Source organism: Poecilia formosa, unplaced genomic scaffold (assembly GCF_000485575.1).
Source record: "Poecilia formosa unplaced genomic scaffold, Poecilia_formosa-5.1.2 Scaffold136, whole genome shotgun sequence".
Lineage (NCBI taxonomy): Eukaryota > Metazoa > Chordata > Actinopteri > Cyprinodontiformes > Poeciliidae > Poecilia > Poecilia formosa.
Genome location: NW_006800075.1, coordinates 1,031,217 through 1,047,093, shown reverse-complemented (window position 1 = coordinate 1,047,093; position 15,877 = coordinate 1,031,217). Strand labels below are relative to the sequence as shown.

The 15,877-nt window shown below is 39.5% G+C and overlaps 1 protein-coding gene across 1 annotated transcript in view; it reads left to right on the top strand.

Moving 5' to 3' along the window:
* usp54b (ubiquitin specific peptidase 54b) overlaps positions 1-8,543 on the top strand; it is an 86,077-nt gene extending 77,534 nt beyond the window's left edge. Inside the window, exons 18-20 of the mRNA XM_016676613.1 lie at positions 3,461-3,588; positions 3,694-3,825; positions 6,196-8,543. Of these exons, the coding sequence (XP_016532099.1) occupies positions 3,461-3,588; positions 3,694-3,825; positions 6,196-6,282 (347 nt within the window). The 3' untranslated portion in view covers positions 6,283-8,543. The remainder of the gene's footprint in view (positions 1-3,460; positions 3,589-3,693; positions 3,826-6,195) is intronic.
* Positions 8,544-15,877: the final 7,334 nt, after the last annotated feature.

The following is a 15,877-nucleotide window of genomic DNA, read 5'->3' as shown; positions in this document are numbered from 1 at the left end:
ACACACACACACACACACACACACACACACACACACACACACACACACACACACACACACACACACACACACACACGTAAGCACGCACGCACACACACACACACGCACACACCTGCAGACACATTGTGGTTTTATACATTTACTCAGAAGTTGGAAAAGTAGCCAAATATTGTACTCAAGTAAGAGCAACAACACTTCAACATATTTTTACTCAAGTAAAAGTAAAAAGGAGCAAATTACTCAATTAAGAGTAAAATCATATTTGGCAGAGTTGTCTACTTACATTTACTTGAGTTTCCTTTTGGAAAACTAGGAATATTTTTAGTTTTACTTGAGTAAAATTTCTGGGTACGCTACCCACTGAATAATGAAGAGCAAGTTTAATTTGACCAAATATTTATCAGACACACACCTGCAGTTTTTGATAAAGTTTTATAAGTTTTATATTGAAAGAAATTGATTTAGAAAAATTATTTTTGCCTGATTTTATTTTGTGATTATATTACACAAATTATTTTCAGTTCGATCTTAAAAATACCAAAATTTCCAAGTAAGCTTATATTTTGGTCTGTCTAATGATGTATTTTTGAAATATTAAACAATTGATGTTTTTATCAGTGACTCAGTACTTTCTTTTTACCAAATACTTTTTCACTCTTACTTGAGTCATTTCTTGGATGAGTACTTTTACTTTTACTTCAGTAAAAATATGTTAAAGTATCGCTACTCTTATTGTTACTGTCACTCTTACTCCTATTTTTCCGTATTTATGGAGGCGACAGTTTGAGTTAGATGAAAAGTAGATGAACAAATAATGGCTCTGACCTGAAAACTATAGAACATTTGTAGTATGTGTAAAAATAAACTGAATGTTTTACTTCTTCTCCACTTAGTCTACTTCTAAAGAGTGTTCAAAAATCCAGCTGGATGTACTGCAAGACGTTGCTGATGACTATAAAAAGTGTATGATGTAACCTGCTAATAGTTTATCCAACTATTAGTGACTGTATGCATGTGAGGCGATGTGCATAAGTTTTAGTAATTAATTTGTGACAATCTGCATTAAATTTAAGAACCTATTTATTGTTTCAAATTTTACTGAAGTTGTGCGTTATCATTTTTCCACCTGAGGGAAACAAACCCCACTTCAACTGCATCTTTAAAATCCCCAAATGAATATGACAATGTCAGCAGCCACAAATGTTTTATTTATGCTTTCCCTCCCCATTTCTTTCTTTTCTTTTATTTTTTTTTTACAAATGTGTCATAAGACAGAAATGTAAATAAGTGTCCTGACCTACAAAAAAATCATGAATCACAATCTTCAACAGTATAGTTTTTTTTACTTCCAGCAGTAAACTGTGAGGCTTTTGGACAGACCTCTGTGGATCTCTGCAAATAACAAAGTTGTAATTGTTCCCCTGAAGGGCTCACTCTGTGATTTTGGTCATGCACAGCCTGCTCATCTGTGCACACGTTTCTGAGTGGAAGAATTAAGAAAATGTTTCTGCTCTCTTCAAACTTTACCGTGAAAAATGAAAACCAGAGCCATGCCTCATATTGAGGTTTTGCGTTAACTTCCTAGAAATTTTTTTTCCTCACAAAATTCACTAACATTTGGCTGTGACCTTTATTAATGTAAACATGGCTAGAATATCAGTAGAATATGAGTGAAGATTTAATTACCGTATTTTCTGGACTATAGAGCGCACCATACTATAAAGCTGCACCTAAAAAATTTTTTTGAAAAAAAAAAAACAAAACAAAAAAAACCCTGGAAACCTACATATATAAGCCACACCGGGCTTTAAGCCGCTTTCGGTTTTCTGTAGCAGAGAGCTGCGTCCTAATAAATTTGCTGGATTTATTAAGGACGCAGCTCTTCGTCTCCAATGCCGAACCATGGTTTCGTTCACGCTGAGTTTACATGCAGCTGCTCTATTTCCCTCCTGTTCTGCCAGATCGATAGCCCTCAACTTAAAAGCTGCATCATATGAGTTTGAAGAAATTTCTCCGTCGTGCCTGCTGCTAGCTTGTGCTTGTTAAATGAAAATTAGCACTTTCTTCTTTGATTTCCAATTTTGACTTCCAATGATTCACTTCCTGCTAAAGCGCCCCCTGGTGGTTGAAGAAAAAAATCCACAGAAAAGCCGTACAGGGCCACAAGCTGAATGGTTCAAAGTGAGGGGGGGGAAAGTAGCGGATTCTAGTCAGAAAAATACGGCAAATAAAACTGTGATGTAATCATAGCACCTCTTCAACTTTGTGGTGTTTTAAGACTTCAGTTTAAATTGTGAGGATTTTGGCCTCATTAAAGTCAAAGCTTTAATGTAGGTAGGAATTATTAAAGGACTGCATGTCAATGATTTTTGCAGACTACATATTTATTGACTGACCTCTGTAGAAGTATCGACCACATATTTTTTAAAACACTTTATTTATGCTTTAAAAACAGAAAGAATTGTGGATATTTGAGTTATAAAAAGTGGAATATTTCCATGAAAAATGTGTATTGGAAGGCTGCTCTCTAAATGATATTAACTTATGCATGTTGACACTTTGAAACTAGTTCAGACTTTTTCAGGGTTTGATTCACTTCTGATCTAGGAGCTGAACATTTCACGTTTTGTGAACTGGATTACAGGAACCATCTGAGATATGATATTCTTGTCATAAAATAAATTCCACTGTACATCCGGCCACAACTGATAAGATAAAAACAAAAGAAGAAAACAGTGGCAAAAGCTGCCAGGATTGAAATGTCTATTCTGTGCTGCCTTGGTCTGAATATTTTTTTGCGTATAGTGACTCACTTTGGGCAGTGACTCATATTCGACACTGACAGATGGAGTTCAATTTTTAAACATAATTAGGTTTAAAATGGATGGGCTGTATGCTAAACTCTTCATTTTGGATCGCACTATTTAACTAATCTAGAGTTACAGTTTCTTTCTGATAAAGATTAAAGAACTTTTAATGACTTTCTCTTCGCTAAGTGGCTTCATTTTCCCAGTTTCCTATCAGAGCAAGATGAGGGAAAAAAACAGTGGTAACCATGCAATTATGGCTGGTGGAATCATTTACATTTTCTACATTAAGTCTTTTTTAAAAATGCACAAAATGATAAAGATAACTCAATTTTGTTTTAAATAAGAATATAAACATTGTGTTGCCTAATAAACAACATTTGAACTGGGTGAAGCTTAAACTACTTGTCACTTGAGTAGTTTTGGGTAAAATATATTTACTTACAAAGGAGTTTTCATCCTCAATGCAAAATGTAAATATATTTCTACAGTTTTGGCTCAATTACTGCTCTGAGTACGTTTGTTTTTTTCTACAAATAACCTTTTTTTGAGTCTGTATTCTCCAATTAATGATTAACCGATCACTAGATTAGTCGATGATTATTTCAGTAGAGACTTTATCACAATCAGTCGTTACATCTGCATGTTTGCAGGCTGCAGCCCATCTGAGAGGCTGATATCCAGGATGGGAGGGCAGACGCGCTCCAAGACCCCCAACGCAGACATGGAGAAGAGTGTGTACGGGGCGGACAGCACCAGCACCCCCACCTACCTCAACAAGGCAACACCTGCTTAATGATTTTCTTTTGCAGAATCTCGTCACGTGTTCTCGGGTCATCAGTCAGAGACGATAAGGGACGTTTTGTCTCCCTCTCCTTCTTTGCAGCCAGTGATGTTGCGGGATCCACGTTTGGGGGCGGAGCCTGATGATGGGGAGAACCAGAGGCGAATCGGACGCAGCCTGAGCGGCACGGTAGTGACCTCCCGCCGCAGCCGCCTCACTGCAACCCGCAGCTTTGTGAGTAGGGTTTCCAGTGCTCCGCTGCCTCCTCGTGGCCTCATTCTTAACTGCACCTGCCTGATGTCCCGTGGTCACGTTTCACGCATTGCTTGTCCCTGTGCTTTTCTCCCCCCTTCACTGTCTGTCTCATTTCTTCCTGTTCTCCTGTTTCCAATCTGTCCCCCTGCTCTCTGCTTCTCCTCTGTCTCTCTCTAAGGTGAAGCAGGCTGATGTCAGTGCCTCTCCTTGCTTACTTCCTCTCTTCTGAGTCCCTGTTGCTATTCCACTACCATCACTTCCTCCATCCTCATAACCAACACCTCTTCATCACCACTTCCCTTCACTGCTTCACAGGTAAACTCTGCTTCTTTAGAGCAGCCTACTGCTCATGCTTTGGCTCTGCTGCTTTGTGTGCCACATAAATTGGAAGTGAGCGACCTAAATGAATCATGTGAGAGTAACCAAATAAGGGCCATTTGTTAGATCTCAGATTGAATTTGTTTCATAGCTTTGGGCTTTCTGGACTAATCCGGCACTAAAGCAGCATAGTTTTAATTTGCAGTTATCATGACTTTATCGTGGAAATGTTCTCTAATTTCCTTCAACTGTCTGCCGTTAAAGATTATTTTGGTCTTTGGGAGAGACTAAGAAGTCCATTTTGTAAAACCCAGAAACAAAACAGCCAGATAAAGTTGAATATCGTTGAATATTTCATCAACTCAAAAAGTGAAGTTCTTGTAATGCACACACAGAGATGGATTACAAGTGGTTAAGATTTTTGTAGTTTTCAACTGAGAACACCTAACATTACCACATAAAACCAAAGGAAAAATGGATTTTAAGACAGAAATCTTGTGTTATGCCCCTCACACTCATGAGGAAAGCTGTTGACAGGATAGTTGCCCAGCATACTGTCTTTGTCTCCATCCATAACGCAGGCAGCTCACAAAAGGTCAGTGCTAAAAACAAAACTAGCTCTTCTTAGAGTTCAAGGTTTCCCCCAGAAAACTCCCTAAGCCTGGTTGTTGGGCACTAGTTCAGTCATTCATCTAGCGGCCCGTCGTGTTTTTGAGTTAAAAAATGTTTAAAGTTGACAGGAAATTTGAAAATATCACTTGAAAATTAGGTGTTACTGGAATATTTGAAGATTAATACCTGAACACCAACTATAAAGTGTTAAAAAAGGCAAACATTTTAAAAAGACTTAAATAAATAAGCAATGCAAAGCCTGGCGGGGGCACAAATAAAGCCTGGTGGCCCACCAGGCTTATAATACACTGGGGGAAACCCCAGTGCTACGTTCAAGCTTATTTATGGAAAATTACGCGGGGAGGAGAAACTGTTAGAAAAATAACAAAGTAGACAAAGTACACATTTGTATGCATGTGTGTTTGATTATCCATGAACACACACACTGTAAAAAGTAAGAACACTTCAACATGACCAGAAGCATTCACATAACTGTTTGAAACCCCACAAGTCAAATTAAAATCAAAGCAGAGACGAATAAAACATAAAAATTAAACTAATGTAAACAACACGTTGAAATAAAAATATAAATAAAATCCATTTGAGCATCAATGTCACTTCAGTTTATTCATTTCAACGACAGCAGTAAGGGCTGTTTTCAGCTTTACATCATGTTATAATGTTATTCCTTCATCAGAGACATACCTGAAGTGTTGCTTTCATTTTTTCATGCATGCTTGAGGAATCCTTTAGTCTCCATGGCAACCATTCAGCTGTGCAAAACGCCTGGTTGGACCTAGCTCCGCCTCCAAGGTGCAGCTCCTCCTCCAAGCTGCTGTGTCCAAGCTTACGCTTTACAGAGCAGTCCCCCCACTCAGCTCATGACTGAGCTCATTATACCAGCTACATCTTCGTGAAATGCTAGTAAAACGTCGTAAAAGGGTTAATAGAGGAGCAATGTTATAATAACTTCCTAAAGGCGTAATTTCCGAAAGAGCAGGAGCTTTTAAAGAGACAGAGACAGTTTCAAGACACTAAATTACGGAATCCAATTTCTTTTAAGTTATATTTGATATATGTAGCATTTTTATACCAACTGATGGTAGTTAGTAGTTGATTGTGCTATAAAGTGATACTATGTGTCTGGAATACACATAATAGTGCCCATTAACAATGACTTGTCCTACATTCAGGGACTAAAAATGTCTGACAGAAGGGAAGAAGCTGAAACGATCTGCTGTACCTGGCTACAGAGATGCAACTGATTGTTGGGTTTCTCCAATCTGCTGAAGGGCATCTTCTAAAGATTCAAAATGTTTCCATTTTCCAACTGGTATTAGCATTTTGATCAGGCGTGTTCTTCTCCAAGCTATCGTTTATTTCCCTGACCTGTAGTTCTTCCTTTCCCTTCCTGTCCAGGAGCTGTCGGGCAGCGCTGGAAGTTTCTGGCTGTGTCTGACGGGGGTCAAGCTGTCCTCGGACCAGAGCCCCGCCCTGCTTCACTGATATCCACCCCTCCCTTCCTCTGAAACCTCCCCACGGCGCAGCGGCGTCAAGGTCCCAGGCGGCGTCGCCTCGACTGACCTAGGATCGGCTCAGGACCATCGTCTCGACGGCCGTCCCGCTCCAGTACCTTCTCCTTTGAAACAAACACATGCACGCACACATCTGCACTGACGTCGAGCCGCCCTCCGCCTGAAGCTCCCCACTTTACTTGCCTTCCCTCCCTACTTACTCTGTCTATGCAGTCACTCTGACCCCTTAAACTACAACCTCCCTTTCTTTCCCGGGACTGTTTCTCGTCTCCCTGCGGGTTTTTTTAGGAGGATTCTCGGCGTCCGACTCGGACAAATTCGTCCTCAGCCCCAACAGGACCTTTCAGCTCAACGGGAGACTCTAACCAAGTAGCCACGCCTCTTCCTCTTTCTTCATGGGCATTTTCCCGTCGGACGCACATGTAGCTGAACTGACAGCCATATTTTTGCTCTCATTTTCTTGCTGGGTTTCCTTGAGATTTTTGTTTGTTTCCCTCCTGAGACTGAACTCTGATAACTAAACATGTACAGAAAAACACATGTATGAAACCTGTATGTTAATTAATAAGACCTTATGGAATGTTGATAATTAACAAATATTGATAAACTAAAAGTGGTACTTCCTCATGTCTGCATTTCAAATAGCAGTGGAGTGCACTTCACAAGTGTCTAGCTGGAGTTTCCGCCCCCAAAATACTCCCAAAACTCGCCCCCTTTTCCCTCACCCAAAAAGAAACTGCTTGCTGACTTAATGACGGCTCTCCCGCTTCTACTGGGAGATTTAACGAGAAAAGCGCTTCCTGTTACTTTGGTCTTTGCTTTCTTTTGCTTTTCTTTGTTCTGAAAGGGAAGCGGTAGCACCACAACCGAGGAGAGTCGAGAAAGGAAGACAAGAGAGAGAAAGAGAGGAATGTAGGTTAGGAAACCAGCCTCTTACGGGCTTTTTATCAATGAACACGGGTGACTCAAGTGCACTTTGCAGGGAAGAAGTGCACTTTTAATCGAAGGCTGATGGAGAGAGAGAGAGAAAGAGAGAGATAGAGAAGTTCTTTTGGTTTTGTTTTACTTCAAGGCCTCAGGTGAACTTCAGTGGCACTTATAAATTCCAACTTTTATGATTTCTGACGCTGGTTTCGAGACCCAGATGGGAGCAAAAACGGCACATCTTCAGCCTGATACAGTTAACGTGTCTGATAGAGTATGCTTTATATGATAAATATGTATTAGAGCTATATTTTTAGCCAGTGTGCTATCTTCTTCAGAGATGTCAACCATTACTCTGTGGTGTGAACATTTAAATCCCTCCCCTCACAAATGAGTAGCATTCTGACATGTGTAGTCAGTTCATTATATGCTTTATCTCATATATATATACACACACACACACACACGCACACACACACACAACTGGCCAATGTAAAGTTTTGCAACAATTTCCTGACATTGATTGATCGTTGTAACAAAAACCAAAGGTTGGCACTTAGCTTGTTGTTTATCATCGTTCATTTAGGTTGTTGTTGATTGTTATTTTTATTTGGGTTGTGGATGTGGGAGAATGTAGCCAATTGTAGCGCATGAGTCCGCTATGCAAATCAACCTTCCCTCACAGTCCTGCGTCAGAGACAGTCAGGAAGTAGACCCAACCGCCCACAAGGGGGCGCTCACACGGACAAAGACGACGATTAGGAGGAGAACTCGTGTTTTAATGCTGCTGGTGATCTTTGTTGCTCCGCATCGACATGTTAACGTGTTAGCCGGTGGGATGCAACGAGTGGACAGAGGAGACGAAAGCGAATGAATGTAAACTGAAATGTGTGTTTATGAATGACGGCTGGAGGCAGAAGAAGAGTGGACAGCCGCTGGAGGTGGGTTTTTACGTGTGTCAGTGTTGATCGGGGAAAGAGGGATCCTGTATTTTTGCAATAAAGTTATTACCAATGCCCTCCCGCAGGGGGCGTAACCACTGTAAAGTGTCATCATTATTTAAAAAAATGTTGGAGAAACAAAATAGGGCTATAATTATAGTTAATCAATTCATCAGATATAAACAAACACATTATTGATTTTTTAATTAGCCACTTCAGCCTTTTTGTACATTATTATAAATCCATTAAATGAGTGTTGAGCTCATTTTGATTTTGGGTCATTTCAAGATCATGAATGTCCTCAAAGTGCTGGAGGTGGAAGAATGTATTGATAAAACTACCCAATAATAAACTGATAAAATGTCAATGTGCATTTCTTGAAATTAAATAATGTTGAAAATCTTTACAAACTGATTTAATTTGGATGTATACAGATAAATATCACCTTGATTTCAACAATAAAATAATGTTCAAGTACACAACTATCTTAGCAGTGTTATTTATGTGTCCTTCCAGAGTCTAGAGGGCCATATAAAAGCTTGTGGCGGGCCGGAATTGGCCCCTGGACCTTGAGTTTGACAAAGGCATTAAAAGATGCAGATAAACAAGTAATTCATTTCCTTTTTTAAATACCTTTTCCACATGTGAGTTGGCTTGAATCAATGCAATTTAACTAAACACTGATGCAGTGACCCCTTGTGGACTACTGTTGTTTAGTCATTTCAAATCCATAATCCCAGTTTATGCATATTCAGCACTAGTTATAAGCAATTATACCTAATTTCACTAACTTCCATACTATGTACCTACATTTATGTGCTATATTTAAGTTAATTATATGTACTTATGCTGCGGTCAGGTGTCCTCCGAAGTAAGAGTGTCAATCACGGCTGAGTTGAGTTTTCTGCTTACAAGTCAGAAAACAGCAGAATTTGTTTATAGTAATGCAAACCGATTATAATATATTGCTGTTTGTTATATTTTCAATTGCAGGTGTCAATCCAGGAAAACTGAATGCTAAAAATGAGTAGGAAGGTGCTTTTAAAATGTGTTTTTTCTTCTAAGAGATTATGCTTTCCTGCTTGAATTGGACAGGATAAATGTTACAATATGAAGGTTTTTCAATTATTTATTCTGGTCTCTTTCCAAAAACTGAAATAACTTAAACCAATGAACATTTCAATTATCAGATGGAAAACAAGATGTACAGTTTTGATTTAAGAAACAGGAAAAGAAAACAAAAATATCAGATATTTTCTTATCCAGTCTGATAACCCTGATAGAAAACAGCAATACATTAATACACCCTGGTATTTGTCAGAAGGAGGATTTAGAAAAATCCAAAGAGATTTGTCACAATCGATTATCCTGTTAGAGGGTCAACAGAAAATCATAAAAACAAGGCAGTCATGCATGAGGAAACCATGGAAACTCCTCACTGAACTGAGATCTTAACCAGATACATCTGCGCTTTGAGGCGACAAAGAAAACCTGGAACTGCAGGCCCTTTCAGGTGTGAAATTAAGTCTTAGTTTGATGTCTTTCAGTGCAGGATTGTGGGTGTTTTCAGCACGCTTTTATCAATTATTTTCACTTATTAGGAATTATCGAAAAAGAAAATCTTATTATGTATAAATCAAACGATTTGCAGAAAAAACTTTTTTTTTTTTTTTTTACCTCCATCCGTTACAAGCTGCAGCTCGTTCTGACAAAAGAAGCTCCAGCAAAAACAGATAATACAGAAAAAGTACAGAACCAGTAAGACATGGAAACACAATGAAAACAATCCAGGGCCAGATGGGAAACGGACAAATGGATTGAATGCTTCCCCCAGTCTGTTGCAGTAAAGACAGAACTGAGACATGAAAGCACATTTCATGCATATTTCATGAGTAACACATTTAAAAATGTTCTACCAGATTTAAATTAATGCATCGTGTAATAGAAAATTTCATTTTTAGCTTAATATCGTCTTTGATGGAAACGCTGAACGCCTGACAATTGTCTTAAACGACTGACATGTGTGGAATGTAGTTTTGTTTGACCTGAACCCGCGAGTAACTGACAGAGAAGAATTAGGAGTTTCTCCTGAAATCCTTATCACCTCTCTTCCCTGTCATAAAATCGTCCCCTTAAAGAGGCGAGGGATAGTTCATGAGGTTCATAAGGATTGTCTCTGTGGTCCATCTGGCAGTAGATAAGATCAGACTTTGGGTGGGTCGTTCCCTTGCTGTGGCTACATAACGATGTGTGTTGTTCAGGGCTCTTTTCCTGACTGCGTTCAGTGAGACGGGCCTTCGAACGCTTCTGCCTTCGAATAAAGACAAAGATTAATCTTTCTCTTATTATTGAAACAGATTCCCATTCCTTGATAAAAAGTTCAGTCGTTAATCGATTCTCCAGAACCTGCTGGTGATCTAATCGTTGGAAGCAGGTGTGCTGGACCTGCAGCCCAACCTCTCTGGAGGAACAGGTAAGGAAACCACCAATCTATATAACTTACTAGGATTATTCTAGAAATGCTCATTTCTAGAACTTGCTTGGGTCTTTTCTGGAAATTATCGAGTGATTTCGAAATTTGCCGTGTACCTGCTTAGTGGTTTTGTTCTACTTTCCTGGAAATTACAGGACACTCTCCTGAAAGCACTTCCTCAGAACCTGTAAGAAACACTAAATACTTCCCAGAATGAGCATTTTACTTTCCAAATCTTCCCCAGTACTTCCCCAGAACCTACAAGGTATTTTCTGAAATGTACAATTCTTTCTTTGAAATTATGTGGCATCTTTTTGGAAAATTAAAGGAGTACTTTTTTCTACTATTCAGAGTACTTTCTGAAAAGTTTTTTTCTTTCTCCAGAACTTCTTGGTTACTTTCTGGAGCTCATGATACTTTCAAAGGATTTACAGAGCTTTCTGAAATGTACAGAGCACCTTCTGTGAAACTATAGAAGTACTTTCTCCCTTTTGAACTGCACAAGACACTTTACTGGAACTTTCAATGAACTTTCTGAAACTTTTTGGCTTGTTACCCAGAGTCTTGCATGGTACATTCCCAGAACTTATAAGATACTCTTTTACAATTTACTTACATTTTAGAAAGTTATATAATTTTCCTGACATTTTGAAGGTACTTTCTGAAACTTACAGGTATTTTCATTGTACTTTCATGATATGTTCTGATCTAGAAAGCATTTTCAATGTACTTTCTTGGGCTATTTTTGATTAATTCAAATGTTATTTAAAAAAAAAACATACATACAATGCCTAGTTTCCAGGAACTTATGAAGTACATCCTGGTACTTTTCATGGACGCTTTTTTAAAAATGAGATACAGGTTTATTTTTTTTTTTTCAAAAACATATGTTTAAATTTAAAATTAATCAAAAAAAATGTTTTCCCCCCATTTGTAAATTTGCAAATCTTGTTTTCATTTACCACTAGATGTCAGCAGTGACAAATTGGCATGTGCATGCAGTGCAGTGAATCTCTGGCTTTAATTCGCAGAGCCATCAAACACGTCAACTCTTCCCAAACATATTCTCAGAAACACACAGCGAGGCTTTGCAGAAACCCAGACAGCCTTTTGTTGTCTCACTTTGTCATCTAAGTTGAAGAGACAATCAAAAGTTTGTAGAGCTTTTGTTAAGAAAGCAGAAGACAGACATCCCTGCAGAGCAGAGCGAAGAAATAGAGAAGGATCAATAACCATTAACTTTCACACACACACACACACACACACACACACACCTCTCTCTCTCTCTGTGTCTCTGGTGCACGGGGAACACGTTTGATGCTTCTTTTATGTGCATGTAGGTGTGACTGTGTGTGTTTTGGCTGTCCAGGTGGCCTGAAATGGCTTTTTTGATGTCCAGTTCACTCATTTGTATTGCCCCTAAACTGGTGCATCTGCAGTAGCGTGCCTCTTGTTAAAATGCACAGGGTACACCCATCCTGCGAGCGCCGGCGACAGTGACATCACCTCAGCAGATTGCAGGAGATTCCTGCAGAATGACTGAGAGCCTTAAATAGGACGGCACTGCAGAAATTATCATGGAGGTTCACAGAGTGTGTGTGCAACATGCATAGGATTTCTGCTGGACAATGCAGCGATATAGTTGACCGGTTAATGAGCGCGGCGTTTTAAACGTGCGTGGAGGTTAAAGAAGATGGAAACACTCACTGTTTGAGCAAGATGAGGTGTTTCTCTAATTAAAATCCCAATAATATAATTATTCCCTTTCTCATTAAACGGTAGTTGCTAAGAGAAATCTTTTTTTCTGAACATGTCCTTGGGCTACAGCAACACATTTGAACGACCCTCAGTGAGGCCTTCAGCTGAATAGAGCTGTGCCAATTTCCCCAAGCACATTTAAGCAAACGTTGACAGCGCTTTTAGACTCGGAACCAAAGTATTTGTAAAAGAAACGGCAGATGGAAAACCAGTTTCCAGGAAAAAAGTAGACAAAAGTGGAATACCTTGACCATCTGCTCATCATAGTCACAGTGGATGAGGAATACTGAAGATTAAGTCAGTTCATCTCTGTTTTACATTCTGTTGCACATGAATTCAAAACACATGGAAGTTTATGAAAATAAATTGAAATCATCTCCTTTTAAGAGTAAAAAAGTTAGTTCCCTCCTAGCTTATAATCCACAAACAATACAAACTTTTACGTTGCATAGATTTATAGCATAGAGGCATATGCTAAATGCTAATTTTGATGGTTTACAGCAAATAAAACCCAAAAACTCAGAAAATACAGAAGATACTATGTAGCGTATAAATCAGGCGTGTTTGTTGGCCGGTGTGTGTCATTATTCTTGAACTTTTCTGTGCTTAGTTCGTTCCTTATTGTGACATTTATTTCCATGCAGATACTTTAATTGTAAATCATGAGTGTCTCTTTCACACAGACATTTTGTTTGACTTTTATTTTTGAATGAACAGGATTGCTGGTCGTTTGTTGCCTTTGCCGTTTTGTACCGCTGCAGTTTTGCTGTCTGCAGCCGGACGTTTGGTACCGACCTTGTATCAATTTGTAACCACCAAGGGGGCGTCGCTACGTGCTTTAATAACAAACGGTTTAATTTTCTAGACTCTTAGACTCCTGGAAGGAAAATTGGCTGTTTGATTCCAAGTATATCAATCATATCTATCAGCAGGGGGTCATGCAGAGCAGCTCAGGTATGAGCAGGGGTGATTGTCTGTAATATTTTATTAGAAACAACTCACCCAAGCAGGGATGAAAGCAAAAGTAAACTGGAATATAGTGAGAAAAATTTGATTTTGGCATATTTAAGAGCAGTTATTGTCAAAATACGTGAAGCTCCAGGTCCAGGGAGAATTGGTAGTTCTCCTTTCTGTTTTTTGTTCAAACAGTGGTTACCGTTGACAAAAACAAACAAGAAAACGTAACAATGAAATAAAATCAGGATTTCTTTTTCCATCCCTGTTTGTAATATTTTCTCACTGAGTGAAGGTACTCAGACCTTAAAAGCTTAAAAACTGTTAAATTAACCCAACATGTATGTTTTTCTACTGTGGGAGGAAACCACAACGCCTGGAGAAAAGTCATGCATGCGTGTGAGGAAGATCCAAGCTGAACCGATGACCTTCGTTTTATGAGGCAGCTGCTTTAACCACGTAACGCTATCTAATCTTAAAAACAAAAGCACGGAAAGTAAACAGAACTTCTGTGGGAAAAACAAAGTTGCTAATCTGTCACAATGACGGCATTGAAAGGAAGTGGGTCAAAGATAACCGTCCTGGTGATTCACATTCTGGGCACAAAGTGTCTTTTCAAGATTCACTTCCCTGGAGAGAAAACACACTCAGTTTTTATGCCAAATGCATTCCCTTCACTTGCAAGCGCTGCTCTCAGGGGAAGTGAATCCGAACAGAACCGATGTTATTACAACTGGTGACCAGCTAGACGCCAAAATGAAAACACTGAAATAAAAGCTGGCTGGCAAGAAAAGCTTCTTCATCCAACTTTTCCAGGACACAGCCTCCCTTCTATCACTGTTTCTACATTGAGATATGTTGATTCTGAATGGAGCAACTCAAACTGAGTTTTAGGAAAGGTCGACGTGAACACGAACTAAGAACTATCCACACGAGTTGAAGGAAATCCAAGTGCAATCAGTTCCTGGGTTTGATTTTGGCAAAGGGTTTGATGTCGACATTCGCTGTCAAAATATTTCCCTAAGAGCCAAAATTATCAGCTACTTTTTCTTTAGGAGAGGTCAGAGGTTCACCAAAGTAAGTCAGAAGTAGCAACAAGTCATTGTCTGTGAGTTTGAGTATGATGTTTCACAGCAGTCTGGGCTGCTTTGTGGTTTTCATCTGACAGGACTTTGTGAATTTTGCCACAAAACACCAATCTTCCTGATATCAGCAAAACAGACAAATGGAAAAACAGTTTGAACTACTGCAGAGGTTAAAAGGACAACTGCCAGATCCCAGATTTAGCTGACAAAGCAGCTCCACAGATTGGAAACTCCCTTCAGAGAAAGGATGATCCTCCAGAATCATGTAATAACTCCCTGAAAACCCAAATCAAATCAGGCCTGTAATACAGGAACACACTGCGCACTGCATCGTGTGTGGTCCACTGACGCCCTGAAGGCAGGAAAGCAAAGCTGCTTGTTTTCATGATTGTTTGTGATGCATTTTAAAGCCAGCAGGACTTGCACCATGCAACTACATGGCAGGAGAATCTGAGCAGCTGTGGATATGTTCTGCCTTTCTCAAAACGTTGCAGCTTCTCTAGAGTTTTCACTGGCCTCTTGGCTTTTTCTCTGATTAATCTGTTCCTTGTCTGGCTTCACATTAGGCGGACCACCATGGTAGGGTCGAGTTATGTCATATCTATTCATTTCCCGAGCTATGTGGGATGGTCAACGCTTGGAATATTGTCTGGCCATTAAAGTTGACCTATCAGGCGTCTATCGGCTATTCAAAGCATTTTCATTACACTTTGTTGTGCAAAATTATTCAGATTTTTGTCTGGCCAGTTCTGTCTATTTGAGCTCCTTTCAGAATGAGCTGTTTTAGGGTGTCCTGTCTCTTTAAATCCAAATAAGTTTCTGCTGGCCACGCGGCCCCAAAGCAATGTTTACACTCGCAAGTGAAAACAACTGCAATTATACAACCGCACATCTCTGAAAAGCAGAAGTAGAGCCTCCTGCACAGCCAACAAGAATGCAACAACAACAAAAAAAACAAAAAACACTTGTCTTTTCCAGCAGCCATTGTACAGCACACACAGCGGTAAAACCAGCTGACCAAACATACTGGAGCTCAGCTTGGGTTGCTAGGTGACGGACTGGGCTAGAATGGGGTTGCTAGGTAACGTTGCAGTGCCCATGGTTTGTGTCTGAACATTCGGAAGGTTTTTGAAATGGCTCATTTTCCAGACACCAAAAAACATTTAAATTATTGCCTGAAAATAGCAAAGTGCTTTTTTTTAAGCGTGTGGGTTGTTTTTAGTAGCAGTTGAAGCCCCAAAACAGATTTCCTTCCAGGATTGCCCTACTATTAGCTCTATTAATCTTCCCTGTCACTGCTGAAGAAAGCATCCTCACACCATGATGCTGCCACCACCAAGTTACACCATGGAAATGCAGCTGTAAGGACGATGTGTAGTGTTAAATTTCCAACACACGCTGGATTTTGTAGAGGCCTAGAATTGTATTTTT